The following is a 22,113-nucleotide window of genomic DNA, read 5'->3' as shown; positions in this document are numbered from 1 at the left end:
GGCTCCATGACCCGAAGTCGGCAGGGTGGACGCAAGGCCGCCGGCGACGCGTTTTGAGCGCCTGGGCGCACTCACCTGGCGGCCCGCCCAGGCCTGGATGCAGCTGGGGCCGGCCGGTCCCGTGCCCGGCGCCCCGACCCGCGCGGTGACCTACCTGGCCGCCAGCGAGGAGGCCCGGCTGTGGGAGGCAGCGCGAGCGCTTGGCCTCGCTCGGCCTCAGGCGCCGCCTCTGTTATCCCAGGAGCCTGAGCTGGGCTCCTCTTTCCACCCAGGACGTGCTGTCAGTCCACGAGCGAGAAGGGGACGTCGAGGCCCAAAGAATTCTGTTAAGGGCCCCGCCCGAGCTCTGACGACTAAACACGGGGGTGCAGAAGTGGGGCCCAGCTTACCAGGGAACTCTGCGGCCTCCAGCGGAGCTTGACTCCTAGTAGGGCACTGAGTAAACTTGCAGGGGATGTTTCCTACTTGGGAATTGGAAGAGTCTGTTGGGCTGGGCAGGGGGGAGCCCTTGGAGCCCTGGGGGCCATGGGAGGGGTTGGGGCCTTGAGCATGATAGCGTTGGGGAACTCAAAAAGCCGGGAAGGGCAGGTGCCCTGGACACTGGAGGGGCGGTAGGGGGCCGCCAAACCCGAGGAGGTTGGGAAGGGCCCCGGGGTGGGAGGGGACGCCAGCCAATGAGAGGGGAGAAATCAGATCCCGCTTAGGTATTAAAACTGGGGGTGTCCCAAAGGCAGAGGTCCCCGAGAGAGGAGCCCTTGGGCAAGTGCTCCTCACTGTAGTGGAAGGAAAAATGGGGTGCAGTGAGAGAGAGCCCCCGACCACCACTTTGTGGAGGCAGAAACTGGAGGGCCTCGGGGTTCAGATGCCTACCTGTCCAGGGCCCCACAGCCAACCCAACAGCAGCCCGGGCCTCGGGCAGCTTACCCCCAACCTTCACTGGGGCTGTGACTGTTCACTATGGGCTGTGGAACACTCTGTGTCCTGACGTCCATTCTGGGTGGCCACCCCTCGCCCCGCCTGTCGGCTCCTCACCTTTTCCTTGCACAGGTGATAAACAAAGCAGCCCTGGCGCCCAAGCGGTGACCCGGGTTGGGCTCCGGGTCCTGGACCTGCACCCGCACCCGCACCGTGGGGCTGTGCCCCAGATGCGGGGGCTGGCTCTCAGGAATCCCGGGGAGATGTGCCAGAGGGGTCTGCCCGGGGCCGCTGGGGACACCGGGGCACTCAGGGTGTGTAGCGAACTGCGGAGGGAGGGGTCAGGCGGGGGGGGGGGCTCTGGGGATAAATGGAGGGGCAACTGGAGCTACGTGGGCCATCAAGGTCGCCTAGGATATCCGGAAGGGGAATCGGGGGGTGCCGGGGCCACAGCGGGGGCAGGCCGTCTTCTTTCAGGACATCTGGCGGAATCGGGGTCCCTCTGGCTACCGTGCGGGAAGAGTTTGGAATCTGGGGTTATGTGGGGGCGGTCGGAGCCCTGCAGAGACAGTCCCAGAGTGTCGGGAAGTGTCCAGGAATATTTCGATCAGCTAGCTATGTCCCGGGATTTCGTGGGGGCAGGCGGGGATCTACGGGCATTCCCATGACGGTCGGGGGTCGCGGGAGTCGAGACCGGCAGCGGGCGACCTCCGGAACTATGAGGGAATGGTCGGGGGGCTCGGAAGATCTTAGGGGCATTCTAGGTCTTCGGACGTCGTGGAGCGTAGGGGGTTCGCCGAGGCTCGGGCGGGCGCTGACTTGTTCTTTCCACCCGCGCAGGCCACGGCCCTCCCCTGCCCGCGGGCCCCAGAGCCCGGCAGCTCCTGGCGCGGCTGGACGCGCGCCCCCTGGCGGCCCGGGCTGCGGCCGACGTGGCGGCGCTGGTACGCAGGACAGGTGCCACATTGCGCCTGCGCCCGAAGGCGGGTGCGTGTCAGGGGCGGGGCGGGGCCTCCGGGGGGCGGGGTCTGAGTGGAGCCAGCTCCTGAAGTGGCAGGCCCGGGTTGGTTAGTTACTCCCCTGGGCGGCGCCAGTGGGCGGGGCTGGCGGCGGGGCGGGACTCGGAGGCAGCTTCGCGGGGGCGGAGCCTTGGCGTCATCCTAGAATATTTCTCCCGGAGGTGACCCAGGGAAGGTTACTGCGGTAGGCGAATGTTGCATGGTTAGTCGTGGGTGCGAGGCTGGATGGTTATCCCTGTCAGTGGGGCTTCGAATGGCATTTCTGAAGAGGTGGGGCCTGCAGGGTGTTGGGGGCGGGCAGTCGGCTGAGGGCCGTGCCTGGAAAGGAGTCCACCCTAGAGGGGGGTGGAGTCTATAAACGCGAGGGGGCGGGATTCGAAGCGTCAGGAATGGGTTGAAGTTTATAGGCTAACTAGAGGGTGGAGCCTGGGAAATTCAGGAGCCCAATCTGGCTTTGCGCCGCCGTCCGGGGACGACCTAAGGGTGTAAGATGAGGAGCGGGATCTTCGTGTTATTAGAGGACTATAGGAGTGTCTGGAGGTGCCTTCAATAGCCGGGCCCAGGATTATTACTTAAAATTCGGGTGCAGGTCTGCTATTGATGTGCACTGAGCCGAATTAAATGGCCGCATGCCTGACTGCAATCTAGAGGCAAGAAATGAATTGAGGCTAGAATGTTAAATCGGGGCAAGGTCCTAGGTGGTTTCCATGGAGTACCCCTCTGACCGCCTTTTTCATCTTCCAGTCGTTAGTGTGTTGGATTCTGCGGACATAGAAGTTACAGACAATCGCCTGCCTAATCCCACGTTCGCGGAACACCGGCCCCAGGTACCACCTCGTCCTCTTATTAGATGCCACCTGCTTTGAGACTGGCAACGTATGTACACTTGTGTTTTTACTACAGCATCATCGGTCAGAGACCTTGGGTACAGGTAATGCGCCACCCCAAGTGACTCAGGGTAAGGCACGTTCTGCTTCCAAGCCGCTCCAAGCCTCTGGACAGTTCTGTGTGGAATTGGTTTGTGGTTCCACAGGCTTTGGCCTTACATTAAGTGGAGGCCGAAATTCAGCAGGAGATGCTCCGCTAGTAGTGCGCAGGCTGCTGAAAGACGGGCCAGCACAGCGCTGTGGTCGCTTGCAAGTGAGTTGTAAGATGCCCTCCATTCAATAGTGCTAGCCCAATCCTCATCCTGTGTCGGGGTGCTCTCCATCTGTTCTTTCTATAACACTTCTCACTTTGCACTCTTCCAGGCTGGGGACCTTGTGCTCCACATCAACGGACAGTCAATTCAGGGCCTCACCCATGCCCAGGTGGTGGAGCGCATTCGCACAGGAGGCCCCCGTCTCCACCTTGTACTAAGCAGGCCCCTGGAAACCCATCCTGGCAAGCCTGAAGAGGTGGGAGGGCCCCAGAAAGGAGATGGTGGGTTTCCCGATGGAGAGGCGTGACAGATCTATGAGGGGAAGAAGAGGGTTGCAGTTTGGAGAGGTTGGGTTCCAGGATGGGAAGGGTTGGTGGTCTCAGTGGGGAGGTCAGAGTTCAGTGGCTGTGAGGGGTCACGGTATTCTCAAAAGCAGGGTGGGGAAGGGCAGGGGCCCAGGATGGAATAAAAGTAGATTTAGAGGGGAGGCTTTTGAGGTCCTGGGAGAGGAGAGCTGGGAAGGGGTCTGAGGTAAAGGTGGGTGTTTAGAAGGAAGAGTTGTGGTTCTCGAATGAGAAGGAAGAGTGGGTCTCAGCAGGGAGAGGATGGGATGGGGATCCAGAGGGTAGGGAGTCTAGTTCCAAAGCTGAGGGGTCCATAGGCAAAGGGCTGGGAGTTGAGGGAGGTGGGTTAAGGAAGGGGAGAGTCTGGGGTCCTCAATGGGAGGGGTTTGGCATCTCGAGGTAAATAAAGGTCAGGGTTTGATTTTTATTTGGGGATTATGGGAAATTACTTCTGGGGGGGGCATGTTCTGGATCCAGGTGGGGAGGTGTCTCCAGAAAAGAGGTGTGTGGGGTCGTCTTGAAGGGTGGCAACGGTTCCTGACTGGTTTGTCCAGTCCTCAAAGGGAGCTTTCTCTAAAGAGTGGGGTCTCTGCCTCCTGCAGCCCCTGGAGCCTCCTGGCCACCCTCAGCCAGGGAGCTTGGCTTTCCATTCCCCACCCTATCAGCCAATCTAACCCGCAGTTCTGCCATCCCCAGATCGCAGCCCAGATCCTGGTGGACCAGAGGTGATGAGGTCTCCCAGCGTCAGTGCTTCCTGGCTTCAGCACCCTCCATCCGGTACAATGGCCCAAACCCGGGGCAGCACAGAGCCTAGCCCAGAGCAGGGTGCTGACTGCCCCGAGGTTCCCCATCCTGCGCGCCATACAGAAGACCCTGATGACCGAACCCCGGGTTCCCCTGGACCATGGCTGGTGCCGAGTGACGAACGGCTTTCACAGGCCCTAGGGATCCCAGGGGCAGCACAGCTTGCTCTCGAGATGGCAGCTGGGAGGCGGAGGCACTGAGCACGTATGGGATGGTTCGATGCTCACTTGGTACTGTCCAACCTGGATCTGGTGTGCTCAGCCAACCGCACACTAGCATCGCACACTAGCATCGCTGGGAGAGCTTACACTGGTCTTGCCCACCCCCTCCTGCTGCGCAGCGGACCTGCCGGTGCTCCCCTCTGCTCTCCTTGTGGTGTTGGTGGTACAGCCCTGGGCTTCGCTTCTGGTTTCAAGGGTGGGTGAGGTAATAAAATGGTTTGACCCAGTCTTGACTTGCCAGGTGCTCTCAGCCAGTTGGGGCTCCTGAGTTCACCCTGCAAAGGAGGGGGTGGGCAGATCTGGTTTCAAGGAGGGCCTCTTCTTGCAGCCATTGACAAACTTACTTCACACTGTTTCCTCCGTGCCTCTGGCAGGGTCTGCTTGTGCCCGAACCTCAGCCTGGCGTGCTTTTTCCCTTCTCCGCTTTTCTTCGCCAATTCCTGCATCTCTCCTCATTCATTCATTTCATTTTTTGGAGGTGTGCTAGGCCCACAGATAATCTTTGCTCATGGCATGGGGAATGCAGAGGCGGGCCGTTGTAGCAGGAGTGCACTTGAACACCCACAGCCCCAGGCAGGAATCGTCCAGACCCCCAGCTGGGGTCCAGAGACAAGGCTAGAACCAGGGTGGCTTCTTTCACCAGGAGCCTGCGGTCTCTCACTTCCAGCCAGCTTGGCCAGCTTTCGATGGTATATAGACTGCCACCCTTAAGGCATGGGCTGGGGCCCTGGAGCCCCCCTTGGGGTGGGGCCAGGAAGGTGTGAGTCAGCGGGCTGGGCTAAAAAAGGCTGTTAGAACTTTTGAGCCGCGCCCCCCTCTTCCATAGATGGTGATGAACTGCAGCCAGGCTTGTGCGCACACGCCACATGCTGGGCGTTCCTGGTCCTGGGAGAGGACAGAGTTTCCTCCATCCTGGGAGCAGAGCCCTAAAGGCAGGGCTTATATGGCCAGCAGGACTGCAACCGGGATAGCCCTGAAGCCAAGCACTGGCTGAGGCCAGAAATGTCCAGTCACCTCCGCTTGTCACCACATCCTGAACACTTGGCCCCATCCCCCCAATGAAGGAAGCTGTGGTCAGGCGGGAAAGGGCAACTCCCACCCCTATGGGGAGGGGTCAGAGAGGGGAGACAAATTAAAAAAGACTAGAGTGTGAATTTCCAGGGTGACGTGTTCAGGAGAGGGACTGCAAAGCCTGGCTGGGAGCTGGGGTATAAAAAACTGAAGAGGTGGGGATCCCTGGGTGGCTCAGCGGTTTAGCGCCTGCCTTCGGCCCAGGGCGTGAGTCCAGGGATCGAGTCCAGGGATCCAGTCCCACATCGGGCTCCCTGCATGGAGCCTGCTTCTCCCTCTGCCTGTGTCTCTCTTTCTCCGTATCTCTCGTGAATGAATAAATAAAATCTTAAAAGAAAGAAAGAACTGAAGAGGTGAACCCTTGAATGGTCAGCACTGTGGACTTCGTGGGGGAGTGTACTGGGGCTTCCAGCTACCCTTGACTCAGAGCCCGTTGGAGGTGTGGCTCTACGGAAATAAGGCACTCCAGCCCTATAAACACAGTCACACCCAGGAGACTAATAATAGTAACCCCAACCACCATTTACTTAGATTTATTCCTGCTACTGGCTTTTTTTTTTCAAAGATAGATTTATTTATTTATTTATTTATTTATTTATTTATTTATGATAGACATATAGAGAGAGAGAGAGGCAGAGACACAGGAGGAGGGAGAAGCAGGCTCTATGCCGGGAGCCTGACGCAGGACTCGATCCCGGGACTACAGGATCGTGCCTTGGGCCAAAAGCAGGCGCTAAACTGCTGAGCCACCGAGGGATCCCCCCTGCTACTGGCTTTATTGCACTATCTATTTTCATCTACTTACATATCTACTCAACAATCCTAATATCTCCATTTCACGGGGAGGAGAGTGAGGCTCAGACAGTATAAATGGCTTGGGGGGGGAGGCCGTTGAAGCAAGATTTAATCAAGGCAGGACGCTGGAGCCTATCCTTTTAATCTCCCCTGCATTTGACAACGAGTAATTGAGCCCTGATTGTTTACCTTGCACCATGATAGGTTGGGAAGATGCTGGTGAAACGAAAGATAAAGATTTCTAACCTTGTGTAGAAGTATGTTGGAAAAGAAAAGACAAAGAAAAGAAAATGAATAAATAAAAGAATTTCAGGGAGAGGTCGGAGTTACAAAGATAGCAAAAGGAGGTTATGTTGGTGGGAGCAACGATGGTGGGCTGTTGGTCTCTTTGAAGACAACATTTGAGCCGGGACCTAAATGACCAGAAGCCAGATGTATGAAGAGCTTGGGGAAGGACACTGACAGCCATGGGAATGGCAAGTGCAAAGGCTCCAAGGTAATGCAGAATTTATTTTGTTCTAAAAACTCAGACATGTCCCCACGGCGTTGGAAAGCACACTCTCAACACTGGGAAAAATGTGCTTCATCCCTTCTGCCACTCAACCACTCTCAGCAGCCTTGGATGATAGAAGGGCACCCCAGGTTGGGGGAGGGTGTGGCGTCACAGTCAGGCCCTTGGGTTTAACTGTCCTGGCTGTCCAGCCACAACTTTTCCCTCAAATGGGATGAGACTAAAATCAACGTCCAGTCTGGAGAGTGTGATCCTCAGCACATCTCCAGGGAGATCCTGATTCCTGTGACCAAGTGCATGTCTCAAATGTAGAAATCAAGGCTGAGCTGGGAGAAATTGCTCGCTTAGGATAACACACTTCAAATGTCATCAGCCTTGCACCCAGGCTGGCACCCCAGGAGCCTTCCTCTCATCTTGCCATGCTTCCAGCAAAAAAAAACCTGTGCTTCTTCCCCATTCTTCATCTAGGGGTATGCTGGTAGCTCCTCTCCTTAGAACCAGGAAACAGAGGCCCCGCACTTAAGGCCAGGGCTTCCCTAGGACTGCAGAACAGAGAATCAGACCCTGGGTGGTGACACTGTTAATAATGTCTGTCCCCATTTACTGAGCAGCTTGATGGTCACCAAGTCCTGTTCTCTCTTAGCCTGTGCGCTAATGCAGTCACATTTCCATCCCTGCTAAGAGGTTTATTCCACCCACCATGATCCTTTATCTGAAATTTTGAAGTCAGAAAAGCTCCGGAAAAAGCTTTCCCATGTGTTGGGCACCATTTGGTTACAAAACCTAACCTGAGGGGATCCCTGGGTGGCGCAGTGGTTTAGCGCCTGCCTCTCTCTCTCTCTCTCTCTCACTGTGTGCCTATCATAAATAAATAAGTAAAAAAAAACCTAACCTGAGGGAATGAGACAATTTTCGGTTCTGGCTTATAGGACTTATTGTGAATGACTTTCACCTCCTTTTTTTTTTTTCCTTTCTTGAATAAATATTAAGGTGTTGTAATTTAAAAAAAAAGATTTTATTTATTTACTTATTCATGAGAGACACAGAGAGAGAGAGAGAGAGAGGCAGAGGGAGAAGCAGGCTCCATACAGGGAGCCCGACGTGGGGATTCCAGGTCTCCAGGATCACGCCCTGGACTGAGGTGTTGTAATTTTTTTTTAAACAGGGCTGCTTCAGACCTCGCCAAGGGTGTTAAGACATACACAACTTTCTAAGATCCGAAATATTAAGAATTCTGGAAAAGTACCTGGGTTTAACCACGGCCTCGGCCACTTTTACACCTAAAGAAACTGAGTCACACTCCTCCCCAAAACCAGATACCCGCGGTTCTGAATTGAGGCAGCATCGAAAGCATTCCTATTTTGAAGGCGCAAAAAGTCTCGCCGTTACCGCGCATGGTACCCCGAACTGCTAAGCCTCAAAAGCTAGGCGCCCCCGGAGATGGGGCGCCCCGGGGGCTCCACGCCAGGCCGGGAGTATCCTTGGCGGGCGGGGCGAAGGGGCTTCCGGGGCGGCAGCCACCTGGCCCGGCCCCCTCCGGCCCCGCCCGCTTCTGCTCCGTGAGGTGATTCACTCCCTCCTTCGCCCCGGGGGCCCCCTTCCCGGCCAGACAGCGGGCAAGACGGCAGGGTGTGCAGCGTCCCCGAATCCGCGAGCAAGCGACTAGATACTCCGTGCCCCTAGGGACTCCGGCCCACCCCATGGCGGATTCCGAGCGCCTCTCGGCCCCCGGCTGCTGGGCCGCCTGCACCAACTTTTCGCGCACCCGAAAGGGAATTCTCCTGTTTGCCGAGATTGTGAGCGTCCCGGGATAGGCGGGTGGGCAAAGGTGGGGTGGAGTGGCCGGACCACGCGGAGCTGGGAGGCCCCGGGCGAGGCTGGCGCAGGCCTGGAGGCGCTCCGCAGCGGGCGCGGGTGGGTGGGGTCGTGGCGGAGGCCCGAAACCGGGGACTCACGGCTAGCCACTGGGATTTGGAGAAGGTAATCAGGAGCCGCTGGGCTATGGGGTGGCGCCAGGGGCCCATAGCGCATATGGGGAGCCCTGTGGAGGGAGACGGCGCGGACACGTGGGTGGGCTCTTGGGCGAGATCCCACGGGGCTAGGAGGTGGGGGGGCCTCCCGTGGCAGGGCGTGGCGCGGCCTGGGCACTGGCGGGCGGGTTGGCTGTGCGCCCAGGGGCGGGGCCTGTTGGGGTGGGGCCCTGAGCGCTGGTCCTGCGGGGTAGGGAGGTCCGCCCTTTACCAGTTCTTCCTCGCCCTTCTGTGGTGGGGCAGGAGGTCGTTAGCTATTTGGGCTGCTAGGGAGCCTGGGCCGCCCGCACCCCTCAAAGTGGGCGCCGCCTTTGATTCACTTGTAAAAGCGGTGCGACACCTTTAACAGAGCCTTGCCCTTCCCGGTGTCACTCTCACCGCTTCCCAAAGGGGTTGCCGAGGGAACCGCAGGTCCCGCCTCTATGAAGGCTCCAGAGCTGGCACCAGCAGTGCTCACCAAACACCTGGCGGCACCACTCCCTGCAGCCCGCCCCGTGCTGAAAGGAAAAAGGGGGGAAACGGAGGCACCCAACTCTACCCCTTACTAGCTAGGTGACTCCGGGCAAGTCACTTAAGCTCTCTGTGCCTCACTTTTCTATAAAATAAAGATACTAATAACAGCACCCAGCTCATTAGGTTGTCGTGATGATTAAATAAATTAGTACTTGTACAGCTCCTAGAACAACATTCGGGACACAGCGAGCACACGATAAATGTTTAGCTATTATTAGTTGTCATCTTTCTCGTCCTGGTAGGCATCTTTGGAGTTTGAGACCTCCAATTTATTTATCTTTTAAGATTTTATTTATTTACTCATGAGAAATGCAGAGAGAGAGAGGCAGAGACAGAGGCAGAAGGAGAAGCAGGCTCCCTGCAGGGAGCCTGATGTGGGACTCCATCCCAAGACCCTGGGATCATGACCTGAGCCAAAGACAGATGCTCAACCACTGAGTCACCCAGGTACCCCAAGACCTCCAATTTAAACCAATCCCTTCAGCCCTGGGAGCTGATCGAGGCCCCCTTTCTCCTGTCATTCTTCCAGATACTGTGCCTGGTGATTCTGATCTGCTTCAGTGCCTCCACACCAGGATACTCCTCCCTGTCAGTGGTGGAGATGATCCTTGCTGCTATCTTCTTTGTCATCTACATGTGTGACCTGCACACCAAGATACAGATCATCAACTGGCCTTGGAGTGTGAGAAAGCGGCAAGGCTAGGGAGGGGCTTGGGCAGTTGGGACGGTCCTGGTAACTTTTAATGCTGACTTCCCTCTTCTGCCCACACCTCACAGGATTTCTTCCGAACCCTCATAGCAGCCATCCTCTACCTGATCACCTCCATCGTTGTCCTTGTTGAAGGAGGAAACCACTCCAAAATCATCGCGGGGGTAAAAGCCACAGAGGCAGCTCCAAAGTGGTGGGGGTGAGGGTGGGGAATGAGAATACAGGGGTCAGTTCTGCCTCTGCTTTTGGCAGAAAGTATGTGACCCATAGCAGGCCACACTCAGAGCCTGCAGGAACGTCTGGCCCAGGCTCTGGTTCTCCTCCCAAGATCATCCTTTGCTGGAAAAGGCCATGCCTTGTCCAACACAGGAACCTTTGTGGAAAGCACAAAGAGACAGTCCCTTTGTCAACACAATAGGCTACCATCTGCTAGAACTTTGTCTCAAATGTACAGTGTGAATGGCGCCACTGACATGTGGGGCCATCATGTGGTTATCCTGTGTTGAGGGGTTCTCGGAGGGAGGGTGGGGTAGATTCCAGTCTCCTGGCCTTTCCCTGGGGCTCTGTGGCTTCCCAATCTGGGGTTTTAGTCACCATCCCTGCATGGGGGGCAGTCGTTGGAGGTGGTAGATACAAGGAAGCAAGAGGCTGAGTAGGCTGACCAACCTGATCCAACATCCCTCCCTCCCATCCCCACCCTCAGGTACTGGGCCTAATCGCTACAAGCCTCTTTGGCTATGATGCTTATATCACCTTCCCCTTGCGGCAGCAAAGACATACAGCAGCCCCTACTGGTAAGTGTGTGTGTTGGGGGGAGTGTTGCCTGGGGTGCTGAGGAGAGTAGGAAAGGAGTCTCCCAAGGCCATGAATGCCCCTTATTGGTACTGATGCCCTTAGTGCCAATAAGTACCATAAGCCTCAGTATTACTTGTCTATAAATGGGCATATGGATCCTACTCATGCTTTCCTCTCTTTTCCTCACTTGCAGATCCTGCAGATGGCCCGGTGTAGGTGAACTCCCTTCAATTCTCTCTGAAACCTGCAAATAACACTTCCCATCGAAAGGACTCCTCCCTGCCCTTATAACACTCCCAGCCAACTCCCAGCCCCTTACTGAAGTACAAGTGCCTTTATTGGGAGAATCTGTCTTCCTGTCCTGCCAGTCCTCCCTCCTGGGTGTGGCCATCTTTATGGGTGTGCCTATGTCCCCCTACCTTCTGCAGTACCCAACAGGAGACACTGTTCTGCCTGGACTATGCGCCCACTTAAGCCACAAAATAAGGGGAGGAGGGAGCCTCAGATTTCAGACTCTAGGCCCCAGGCTGTGACCTGCACCAAATAAACTCCTCAGTGTGGGGGGGATGGTTCTGTGGAGGGATAAATAAACAGATTGTTAAAACATGTGATAATGAATAAATTAATCTTTTGATCAAATGTGGATAAATCTCAAACATCAGGAGTGGGGAAGTCAGGGAGGAGGACAGCTGGAGCAAGGAGGTAAAGAAGCCAGGCCTGTTTTACAACAAATATTAAATTACTTCATTAACACAAACAGATGAAGGAGGAAGGGGATTTATGACTCAGGTTGGGAGACAGGATCATCTATGCTGACTTGACAATGGAGCCCTCCAGGACTACGCTGCCTTCAAGCCACAATGCAGTTCTTGTCTCTGGTCTGGCGAGGCATCCCTGGGCGCCAGCTCCTGGGGAGCTGTGGAGATGGGGATTTGGGGGTTCCAGTTGCATTGTCCTGAGCAGGCCTGAGCCTGCACAGATGTGGGGGCAGCGGGATGCGCTCTCCTAGGAAGAAGCCATCCTCCTCTGAGGACTCAGAACTGGGGCTAGAAGGCGAGCTGGAGCAAGATCCTGAGTCCGACCCCGATCCCAAGTCACACTGGTGGTGGCGATGTCTGCCAGAGTGGCGGCGGTGATGGTGGTGGTGGCGGCGGCGGCTGCTGCGGCGGCGATGGGTGGGGGCCCTAGGAGGGGGACTGCGTGGCCTGCGACGCTGGGCTGGGGGTGCACTCAGGGTTCGCCGCGGGCCTCCCTCGGATACCAGAGGGTCACGGAAGCTGACGCGGGGGGTGCTCTGGCGACCAAAGGCACCATCTTCCAGGGGTGGGTCAGGCTGGCTGAGGAGTCCTGGGGGTGGCTCGGGGGGGCCGCGGAGACCCAGCTCTGGCATGGAGTGGCGGTGGGGGGCTCCCCTGAGAAAGTGGGCAGGCTCCTCAGGGCCCGCAACTGAAAAGGATGGAACAATTCCCTGTTATTGCCCCTGAGGGGATGACTGTGAAGGGCCTTCTCTCCACTTGACCCCATCAGGACTGGGAAAGTGGGAGCAAGGGTCAAGGAGGGGCAGCAAGGTGGGGGTAATTTGGGAGAAAGGAGGCCTGGGGCGGGCTCTAGGTGAGGGAATGAGAGCATGGCTTCTGATGTAAGGAGGTGGTGACATCAACTAAGGCTGACCAAGTTTGCCAGAGAATGGGGGTGGGCCTGGGCGCGGAGGGTGGAAGGTCAAGGGTTTGGAGGAAAGGAGGAAGAATTTGGGCTCAAGAAGGAACGAGTTGAGGCCAGGGGACAGGCCTTCTAACAGCAGGGGGTGGAGCCAGGGCTCACGAGGGCAGGTCATGTGGCTGGAGACTTGGGGATGGAGCCAGGGCTGGGATGGGGGCGGGGCCAGGGCTGCGGGAAGGTGAAGGGTGTGGGTGAATCAAGGGGAGGGCCCGGGTTGGGGGGAGTGGGGGGACACCGAGAGGCCGAGAGGCCGCATTTGGCTTGAGGGTTAGCTCACCAGGCTCTGGCTCCGTGCTAGTTCCTTTGGTGGCGGTCTCTGCCGTCTCCTCCTCTGCAGCCGAGAAAGAGGCCGTGGAGGCTGCGAGAGGTGCAGAGACTGTGCCCGCACTCCAGCTCTGGCGGCCGGTCCCCGAAGTCCCCGAACTCGTGGGCTCGGACCCCAGGCTGCAGGCTCTGGAGCAGAAGATGAGACCGCGGCGTGGCAGGAAGGGGCGGCCCAGCAGGGCTCGTCCACAGCGACTACAGCAGAAGCAGCGGTCGGAGGCATGCCAGTGCTGGCCCTCATACGCCATCTGGCCCTGGTCCAGGCCTGTGGGGACCAAAGACAGAGGGGAAACTGAGTCAGAACCATCAGGCATATCCCCAACTGTCCTGAGTGGGGCCCCTCTTGGGAAGAGGAAGGGAATCTGAGGCAGGGTACCCCAAGATGCCCTCCCCACCCGCAACTCTCCAGAATGGGGCCCTTCTATGGAGAAAGCAGGGAAACCGAGGTTTGGGCTTCACCCTAAAGTTCCTCATCCATTCTCTCCTGGAAACTGGCTGATGTCTTCTCCTCTTTCTTTCCCAGGGTGCCCCCTCCCAGACTGGGGGTGGGCATTGGACTCTAACATGTGGGTCAGGCTTGGACATTAAGAGGTGGCTTCAGGGGGACAGAATGTAGGAAGTGAATCTGAAGAAGAGGCCTGGGTGGTGGGGGCAGGGCTTAGAAGGTATCGAAGGGCCTTGGTGGGAAAGGAGTGGGTCTTAGAGGGTGGGGTGTGGCTTAGAAGGTAGGACAGGACCTAGGCTGAGGGAGGAATCTCTAGAGAACAAGAGGAGTCTAGGGGTGTTGGGCCTTGGCTGAGGGAGTAAGAGGGTAGCCCCAGGGCCTGGGAATTAGAGGGAACTCTGGGGGGCCTGCAACATCGGACAGAACAAGGGGACACAACGGAGGCAGGCCGGAGCCGCTGCCGTTGCCATGACCCACGGTAACCAGTGCGAGCTCGCCTGCCAGAAGAATATGAAAAAGCAAAGCGACTTGGTTAAGGGAAAGCGCCGAGATGACGGGCTTTCTGCTGCCGCCCGCAAGCAGAGTGCCCCATCATCTCTACCCCCAGGGACTCGGAGATCATGCAGCAGAAGCAGAAAAAGGCAAACGAGAAGAAGGAGGAACCCAAGTTCGTTTGTGGCTTCGTGTCCAACCCTCTTGCCCTTTGCCTGTGTGCCTGGAGCCAGTCCCACCACGCTCGCGTTTTCTCCTGCAGTGCTCACAGGTTCCAGCACCGATGGCATTCCCTTTGCCCTGAGTCTGCAGCGGGTCCCTTTTGTGCTTCCTTCCCCTTAGGTAGCCTCTCTCCCCCTGGGCCACGCCTGGGGGTGAGGGGGTTACCACTTCCCAGTGTTTTTTATTCCTGTGGGGCTCACCCCAAAGTATTAAAAGTAGCTTTGTAATTTCAAAAAAAAAAAAAAAAAAGAGGGAACTCTGGAAGTGGGCCTAGATGCGCAGTGGTGCCTAGTGTCCTGCAGGTGGGGTTTAGAAAGCACAAGCACAATGGGGGACACTGGTGGGGGACTTGCAGTGAAGGGTATAGGGCCATGGTGCTGGTGCTAGATTGAAAGTATGGCATATAATAGAGGACCCTGGTGGGGTGGTGCTATGGCCCAGCTGTCTGCCTGTCCCCCCAGCCCAGTTTCACGTTTACCCACCAATGTGTTCCCCACAGCCATCACAGTACTCTGCGTGGCGGGCCTCATAGCAGGCACAGCAGTGGGGGCGGCTCTGACGCATAACGTAACGCTGGCCTCCTAGCGATGCTTCACACTCAAAGCAGCAGAAGTGGCCCATGTGCCAGTGCCGGCCCTCAGCCTCCGTGCACTCAGGGGAGAAGATGATCTGGGTGGGGGGAGGGGAAACAGTGACACACACACACAGGCCACCTTGGCCATCAGAAGGGCCTGCCCCTGGCCCTGCTCACCCTCCACTCCCATCCCCAGGGCAGAGAGGCGTGAACCTCGTCACAGGCTTGGCAGCGTGGGCGCAGGCGTTCGGCGTGGTGGCGGCCACAGTAGACTTTGCCAGCATGATAGAAGTAGATGAGGTCCACCAGCAGCTCGCGGCATGTGCAGCACACAAAGCACTGCGGGTGCCAGCAGGCACCCAGGCCCGCTCGACTGGCAAACACCGCGATGTCCCCACCTCCAATTTGTTTCCCGCACTGCCAAGTGACAGAGAGACACTGCCACCAAGATGGTCAGATGGATGGGGGTCAGCCAAGACATGTCACACTTGGGCCTTCCTCTGGCAGACCTTTGTGACTGGTTATACTCGTGGGCTTTTAGATAGGCCCCACAAACACGGGAGGGTACCCTAAGACTGACCCTACTTCTGGGGGAAACCATAGAGACAGGCCCTTCTAATTGTGGGTGGCCTTCAAGGCAAGTCTCATCCTCAGGGAGCTGGGGAAATGGAAGAGACAGGCCAGGCTCCGTGGGGGAACCTCAGTGACAAACTTCACTGAGAACCTAACAGGAGGATCTAGGGTTGGGTTCCACCTACCTGGAGGGACCATGAAGAAAATTCCACCCACCATGGGGCCCTATAGACAGGCCCTGCCCCTGTGGGTCAGCTCTTTTTTTTTTTTTTTTTTTGTGGGTCAGCTCTTAAGGACATGTCTCAACCACAAGAGGACCAGAGAGACAACCTACACCTCACATTCACTGTGTAGAGGGAATGAATAGAGAAGGTCAACTAGGGTCTGCTCAGAGACAGACTCAAAGTCAAGGGTGAGATCTAAGGAACAGGCCCTGTCCACCAGGGGGCCCTACAGGCAGATCCTGCTGGCCAGGGAGGCCCTAAGGCAAGGTCCTTGCCCAGCAGTGGGAAGTGAGGGGATGTTAGAACACTGGAGACAGACCTTGAGTGCTTAAGTGGCAGGCCGCCTCCTCCTTCCAGGGCCCGGAGCAGAGGCACTGCTCTCATTCATGGGGGGCCTTCCGTGGCTCACCTCCTCACAGATGGCTCCGGTGATGGTCACGGGGAAGATGCGCACCGTGCCACGGCCCAGATTCTCCCGCTTCCGCTGCTGGCTGAAGGATCTGAGCTCTTTCTTCTCCTCCTCTTCCAGCGCTGTGCAGTACTGTGCCTGGGGTAGGAGGGTCTTCCAGGCTCCTCCCGCCAGGCCTGCCTTCCTCCCCCCACTCCCAGAATTCATCCACACTCAAAAGGAGTTTACTTCTAGACCTTTGTTGAGGTGGTGCTTCCTGCCCAAAACTGCCACCCCTTACCTCTTCTCTCAGGGGCTCAGTCGTGGTTTTGCCCAAGAATGTCTCAATTGTCCCTGCCTATCCAGACCTTCCATGTCGGGATCAGCTTACCTTTCCTCCTCTGACTCTGTCCATTTCTTTCCAGCTGCTTAGCATCTGCCCAAGCTGTGTACCTTGGCCCCCAAACTGGACCTGGCATGCCCTTCCTGTCTCCTCTCTCCTTACCTCACTGTCATGTGGGGGCAGCTGATACAGCAGCTGCTTGATCCTGTATTTTTCCCCGGGACTGTTGACATAGGGGACCTTGTCCTCTGGGAGGCAGCTGAAAAACTGGTATACCTGGGAGGACACGGGGCGGGGGTGGGGTGGGGGTGGGCAGGAGAGAACAGTTGAGACGAGGGATGAGTTGGGAGGCAGTGGGATATAGGGGCCCTATTCCCTGAGAATATTCAAGTCATCAGAAGGGACATGTTGACTGACATTCTCCATCGCCCCTTCCTCCAGGCTGGATCCTTTCCATCACCTCCCAAATACACTGCTTTGACCCCACATTTTTCTCCAGCTGCTCTCCACTGGTCTTTTACAGCAGAGTTCCACCAAAGAGTGGTGTGCATCAGCTGCTTCCACTTCCTCTCCTCTCATTGTCTCCAGACCTGACTCCACTCGGGCTTTTCCACCCCTTCTGTCCCTGCCCCTCATCCCAAGCCTTCCCGTCCTGTCCTGTCCCAATCCGTCCCATTGACGATGTCTACACCATTAAAAATCCTTTTCCAGGTTTCAGTCCTCATTCGATAGACCCATCAATAGCACTGGACTCAGTTGATCACTCCCTCTTCCTGGAAACACTTTGTTCCCTTGGCTTTCTCAGTTTCTTCCTACATTACTAGCTGTTCCTTCTCTGTCTCCCTTTTGGTTCTTCCTCAACTAGCTGACCCCCAGATGTGGGAGGACCCTTAGGGCTCATCCCTGGTTCTCTGGATTCTCTTCATTCACTCCCTTGGGAATCACACCCAACCTCCTGCCTCACACATGCATACCCCCAGCCCCGTGACGTCTCCCTTGAGTTCCAGGCCATATGGCCACTCAGATCTCTAACAGGCATCTAAAACTCCAGATGGCCAAGACCAGACTTACACTCTTACTACTCAGTTTGCTCCTGCCTTGGCCTGAACCCTATTGGTTCATCCATCCATCCTTGAGGTTATCTCTGACTCCTCTTTCTCACACACCCACAAGCAGATCCTTTTAGCTCTGCTTTTGAAACATCCGGAATCAGACCACCACTTGCTACTTCCACCACCGGCATAGTCTTCAGCCACTGGCCCCCTGCTTCGGCCCTCGCCCCTACAGCCTATTTTCCTCCCAGCAGCTAGAGGGAGCCTGTTAAATCCTAAAACAAACCACAGCCCTTCTCTGCTCACAACATTTTTGTTGGCTCCTCCTCCATTCAGAGTAGAGGTCAAAATCCTCTCGGTGCCCACCCCACACCAGACCTCACCTCCACCCACTCTCCCAGTCACTCACTCTGCTCCAGCTGCACCGATCTCCTAAGGATTCCTCTTGCAGGCCAAGTACACTCTTGCCTCAGGACATTTGCATCAGCTACTCCTTCTGCTCGGGTAGCTCTAACCTTGGGTATCTGCATGGCATTCTTTACCTCCTTCACAAAGCCCAAACATATCTTCACAGAGGCTGACCTGGGCACCCTATTTACAATTCTAACAGTTCCCTCCCTCCACTATTTTGTTTGTGTTTTCTCCACCTGCTGTGTCCTCAGTGCCTAGAGCAGTGTCTGACATGCAGTAGGTGCTCAATAACTATTTGTTGAATGAATCAACTAATGGAGATGTGGTACACGAAGTGCTGGGATAAGACCGGAGTTAAGGCGCAGAATAGGAGCGGGGTGAACAGGGCCTGACCGACCGACTCAGGGATCATTCACTGTTCCCTGAGCATTGTGGGGGAGCTGATCACTGTGGGATTACAGAGGGGTTAGAAGGGTACATTCAGTCTAGTGTTGTCCCGGAAATAGGTTTCTGAGTGTCTTTGTGTGCCTGTGGGTGTGCGCGCATCTACTGGACAACAAGAGGGGGTGGCAGCCTCTGGTCACCTGCTCTGGCTTGAGCCCAGGAGGCACCCAGGCATACTCCTCCGAGGCACAGCCTGAGTCATCGTCAGAGATGGAGTGGCGCTGGAAGTCTGAGATTAGGCGACACATGATACGTTCCAGGTCCACAGGCACCGAATGAACAGCATGCTCTTCCCTTGGGCATTTGCAGTGCTGACAGATCTTTCTGAGGGGGCCGGGATGGGGGTCAATTATTAAGTGGTAGCTCACATGGAAGCAGCAGCCCAAGGAAGTCCAGCTAGAGGGGAGGGACACGTATAGCATCACCACCAAAAGATTCTGAGCCTGGATGAGGATCCGGCCCCGAGTGGGGGGGGCAGGGGGCCCAAGACTGCTGTGGGTGAGACAGGAGTGGAGGGCGTGGCTGTCTCCAGCTGGGGGTGGGGCCGTGGGGGTCTCAAGGCCATTCCCTGACTTTTACCTCTGGGACTCAGGTCAGACTTTCCTGGTGATGGGCCTGAATAGGGGTGGAGCTCTGAGTCTGAGATTGCAGTTATAAATTTAGGGGTTTCTCCTCAGGACTGGCTTTGGATGTTGTGGGGGGAACTTTATCCCTAGAGGTGGGCTCTAGCCTGTGCTGTGGCTCTGAACTTGTGGGCAGGTGGAGGCTCTGAGCCTCTATGTAAGGGCCTGAATGTGCCAGCTGTGGACTCTGTGGTATTTTATGAGACATTCTGGATACAGGGCTCCAGTGGGAGGATACGACATGGTCTGTGAGAGGAGTTCTGAGCCTGAGAAGTGCTGGATGTCAGTGGACAATGCTCAGGGCCTGGGACTGAGGATTGCCCTAGGGATGGGACTCGGTGGCGCCCAGAGAACATTTCTGGGGGCGGGGCTATGTAGTGGGTGGAGCTTTCCTGGGAACAGGACAATTGGGAACGAGTCAGGGGGCGGGGCCCTGAGTCTAAGCCGGAGGCTCTTGCCCCAACGGAGCTGCTCTGGTGGACAGGGCTCAAGTCTAGAGGTGTGGCCAGAGCTTCTAGGGGTTTCCCCCCAAGGGCGGGGCCCAGACAAAGGCGAGGCCCTGGGAACGTCACTTACCTCCATCCATGCAACAGGAAGCCGGGGCACTGCTCCCTGCAGGAGTTGCAGGGCTGGCCGCGATCTGGGTCCTCCAACTCTGGAGGCTGAAGTGGGTGGGGGCAGACGCGGGAACAGGCACGGCGCGGGGGCGGGGAGAGAGAAGTCAACGCCCTCCTCTCCACTCCAAGGCCCGCGACCACACGCTGGGGCCTGTCCCACCAGGGCAGCGCTGGGCAGGCTGGGACAGCACCAAAAGCGCGGAAGAAGGAGGACACAACTGAGGTAGAGGCGGGGCAGCTGAGGCCACCTCCCCATATACCCCTTTTTCAGGGAATTCCCTTCCCCTCACCCAGCCTTGGACACATCCCACCAGCCTCTAACTCCTCCAGGCCTCAAACACCTCCCCCCAGAACTCAGAGTACTCTCCCCACCAGACCACAGAGTCCCAAATCTGGGTGTCTCCTCCCAGGCCTCATCCTGGCCCCTTCTCCACCCAGGAGGCCGGAGGCACTCCAGTTCCACAGGGTAGGAGTCTGAGGCCCCATCCTTACTTGGGATCCCCAACATGAACCCTCCCCTCTTTTCTGAATCTCAACAGCCTGTCCTCAAAACCCTGGCTTCCCCTTTTCATACCTAAGGAATTGGAGACCCTCCCTCAGGATCTCAGGAGGCCCCTGATCCATTCAGTAATCCTGATCCCAAGAAGCCTTGGCCTTTACCCTTCATATCCTAGGGCTATTCACTCCTCTGGAACACCAAACCCAGACCCCACTTAAGAACCCCCTCCAAAGGAAGAGCTACCCCGCTAAGAAGTCAGAAAGCTCCTGGCTCAAGTAGAAGCCTGGAAGCCCTGGTTCCCCAAATCCCAATCCCCAGACCCTTAATATTCAGGCACCCCAGGAGTGTAGGACCTCACCCTTAAGATCACCTTCTGCCAAGGTACAGGGGAAGTCCCTTCCCTCAGAAGCACAGGAGGTCTTTACTCAATCCAGGACCCTAGGATCCAGTCTTTTGGCCCTCAGAATCCCCTCCCAGAATTCACATGAGAGGGGAGCCCATCAGGTCTCTGAGGGTGCTGATAGAAGTGTGCAGAGAGGTGATTAGGGAGCAGGTGCCACCAGATCTCTCTTTTCCTTAATCCACACGCTTCCAGCAGCCCTGACCCCTCTGTTCTAGGAATCTGTGGATGGGGATTCCCAGATCCTCGGTGGAGCACCTCCTCCCTATCCCAATCCCCTGCCCGCTCTCCTGCGCCTCAGTTTACCCCTGCCTCCCACCGCTGCCCCGAGTCTCGCTCACCGCGCGCCCAGAGCGGCGCCTCCTGGACCCACGCGCGAACATGGCGCGCCCAGGCAGGGTCAGGCCGGGCAGGGTCAGGCAGGATGGAATCCTCCCGGCGGTCAGCCCACCGCGCGTCCGGCCTAGGAGCTCTGTTCCGTAAATCTGACACCGGCGTGGGAGGAGCGCGCCCGCACGGCCCGCCCCTGGCCCTGCACTCACTCCGGGGCCGCGGCGCCCCCTGCCTAGAGGTGAGGGGCACGCAGCGCAGGAGCGCCGGACGCGAGCGCTCCCCAGCCTTCCTGCCCTGGGGCGGGAGCCAGGCCTCCGAAGGCTCGGCCCGGAGCCCCAGGGTAACACATGGCCTCTCCCGGGATATCCTAGGGCTTGAGGGCTCTGGAGTGGAGGAGGGCGGACTTGGAAGTGGTGCGCTAGGGTACTAGTATTGGCATTTCGTGTCCATTTATCTTGGCTGTTTATTTGGAGGAGGGGTTAAGGCCACCTCTTGGCCCCCTACCCACTGGGGATATTCCCAGGGCCTCTTTCCCCCGATGAATACTGCAAGAATGATCCCCAAGCCCACCGCAGTTCCAGCTGGCGCTCCCTCACCACTCATCAGAGAGGGAGCTCTTATCCACCCCCTACAGCCTCCACTCCCAAACCCTATCAGAGCCAGGACTGTTTGAGATTTATGGGGAAAAGGTTAAAGTCACTGGCCAGGTTCCGAGGCCCCACTACCCACTCCCTCTCCTTCCTAACAGGCCCAGCTGTCTTGCCCCCTAAGTCCTGAGAAATCAATTTTTTTTTAAACAGAAGTGGAGCAGGCAGAGGGACGAGAAGCTGACTCCTTGCAGAGCAGGGAGCCCGACGTGGGGCTCGATCTCAGGACCCCAAGATCACGACAGGGCCCCAACCCAGTATCACGATGGGACCTGAAGGTGGAGGCTTAAGCAACTGAGCCACCCAGCCGCCCCCTGAGAAATAGATCTTAAAGCCTTCCCTCCCTGGCTCCTATTTTTTCTCTGCAGTTAGATAGCCCTTTTGCTGAGCTCAGTCCCATAGCTGGGAGTCTCTCCTTTGCCTGTCAGGCTTCGCTGTGCCTCAGGGCTAGGAGGAGGGGGGTCCCCGGCCCACAGTCAGAACTTGGGCGCCGGGCGGGGGATTTTAATTAGGCAGGGTGATGGCAGCAGCCGGGCCTTTCAGCGTGGGCACAGGGTACCAACTCCGTACCCAGCTCCATTAGGCACATCCCAGTCACTCTCCACCCCCCACCCCTCCTCCAGGGAGGATCCAGGGAAGGGTTAAAGGGAATGAATTAATGAGCTAAGGAGTCACCCCAGTGCTCCTGCTTCCTGGCCTTGCAGCCCAGCCTGCCTCCCAGTTCCCCAGGTTGGGCGGGAAAGGAAATGGGGAGAAGCCTGTGTCTGAAGAACACGAGGCTCGTAGGTAGGGGGAAGTCTCCCTGTGAAGTTTGGGGTCCTCTTCAGACCCCATGGGGTTTGAGAACAGGGCTCCACAGGGTCTGGGAAGGGGAGTGGCTAGTGGACCAGAATTAGAACCGACCCCTACAAACAC

At 57.1% G+C, this 22,113-nt stretch overlaps 3 protein-coding genes across 9 annotated transcripts; 2 read left to right on the top strand and 1 right to left on the bottom strand.

Annotated features, from left to right (window-relative positions):
* Positions 1 to 97: 97 nt before the first annotated feature.
* MAGIX (MAGI family member, X-linked) lies at positions 98 to 4,671 on the top strand. Its single transcript, XM_077889897.1, has 8 exons — positions 98 to 280; positions 1,061 to 1,229; positions 1,756 to 1,902; positions 2,679 to 2,761; positions 2,838 to 2,865; positions 2,968 to 3,074; positions 3,185 to 3,356; positions 4,116 to 4,671. The coding sequence occupies exons 1-8, from the start codon at positions 98 to 100 to the stop codon at positions 4,421 to 4,423; spliced, it is 1,197 nt and encodes a 398-aa protein (XP_077746023.1). The 3' UTR covers positions 4,424 to 4,671.
* Positions 4,672 to 8,365: 3,694 nt separating this feature from the next.
* On the top strand, positions 8,366 to 11,507 carry PLP2 (proteolipid protein 2). The gene is made up of 5 exons (XM_077887516.1): positions 8,366 to 8,617; positions 9,894 to 10,046; positions 10,142 to 10,237; positions 10,777 to 10,867; positions 11,062 to 11,507. The coding sequence occupies exons 1-5, from the start codon at positions 8,522 to 8,524 to the stop codon at positions 11,082 to 11,084; spliced, it is 459 nt and encodes a 152-aa protein (XP_077743642.1). The 5' UTR covers positions 8,366 to 8,521; the 3' UTR covers positions 11,085 to 11,507.
* Positions 11,480 to 20,719, bottom strand: PRICKLE3 (prickle planar cell polarity protein 3). Of its 7 annotated transcripts, none has more exons than XM_077887506.1 (10): positions 20,560 to 20,699; positions 20,177 to 20,335; positions 19,279 to 19,498; positions 18,220 to 18,403; positions 16,335 to 16,448; positions 15,851 to 15,988; positions 14,858 to 15,061; positions 14,553 to 14,739; positions 12,865 to 13,176; positions 11,480 to 12,314 (listed from the first exon to the last, which is right to left on the bottom strand). In XM_077887506.1, exons 4-10 carry the CDS (start codon positions 18,325 to 18,327, stop codon positions 11,719 to 11,721), a joined length of 1,659 nt encoding a protein of 552 aa, XP_077743632.1. In that variant the 5' UTR covers positions 18,328 to 18,403; positions 19,279 to 19,498; positions 20,177 to 20,335; positions 20,560 to 20,699; the 3' UTR covers positions 11,480 to 11,718. The 7 variants fall into 7 exon arrangements, with proteins under 7 accessions (XP_077743632.1, XP_077743633.1, XP_077743636.1 ...); XM_077887507.1 differs by having other exon boundaries at positions 19,279 to 19,364; XM_077887510.1 differs by lacking the exon at positions 20,177 to 20,335 and having other exon boundaries at positions 19,279 to 19,364; positions 20,560 to 20,719.
* Between the last annotated feature and the right edge of the window lie 1,394 nt (positions 20,720 to 22,113).

This window comes from Canis aureus, chromosome X (genome assembly GCF_053574225.1).
Source record: "Canis aureus isolate CA01 chromosome X, VMU_Caureus_v.1.0, whole genome shotgun sequence".
In the NCBI taxonomy this organism is placed as follows: domain Eukaryota; kingdom Metazoa; phylum Chordata; class Mammalia; order Carnivora; family Canidae; genus Canis; species Canis aureus.
The sequence above is the reverse complement of the archived record's forward strand: the minus strand, read 5'-3'. Positions and strand labels throughout refer to the sequence as shown.

Excerpts from the sequence above, each read along its gene's own strand:
- MAGIX (XM_077889897.1), top strand. The coding sequence starts at position 98 with ATGCAGCTGGGGCCGGCCGGTCCCGTGCCCGGCGCCCCGACCCGCGCG. Across the intron at positions 281-1,060 it reads CTTTCCACCCAGGACGTGCT|CAGCCCTGGCGCCCAAGCGG; the intron begins GTCAGTCCACGA and ends TGATAAACAAAG. Across the intron at positions 3,075-3,184 it reads AGCGCTGTGGTCGCTTGCAA|GCTGGGGACCTTGTGCTCCA; the intron begins GTGAGTTGTAAG and ends GCACTCTTCCAG.
- PRICKLE3 (XM_077887510.1), bottom strand. The coding sequence starts at position 20,601 with ATGTTCGCGCGTGGGTCCAGGAGGCGCCGCTCTGGGCGCGCG. Across the intron at positions 19,365-20,559 it reads GGCGCCGCTCTGGGCGCGCG|CCTCCAGAGTTGGAGGACCC; the intron begins GTGAGCGAGACT and ends CACCCACTTCAG. Across the intron at positions 12,315-12,864 it reads TAGCACGGAGCCAGAGCCTG|TTGCGGGCCCTGAGGAGCCT; the intron begins GTGAGCTAACCC and ends CATCCTTTTCAG.
- PLP2 (XM_077887516.1), top strand. The coding sequence starts at position 8,522 with ATGGCGGATTCCGAGCGCCTCTCGGCCCCCGGCTGCTGGGCCGCCTGC. Across the intron at positions 10,047-10,141 it reads TCATCAACTGGCCTTGGAGT|GATTTCTTCCGAACCCTCAT; the intron begins GTGAGAAAGCGG and ends CACACCTCACAG. Across the intron at positions 10,868-11,061 it reads ACATACAGCAGCCCCTACTG|ATCCTGCAGATGGCCCGGTG; the intron begins GTAAGTGTGTGT and ends CCTCACTTGCAG.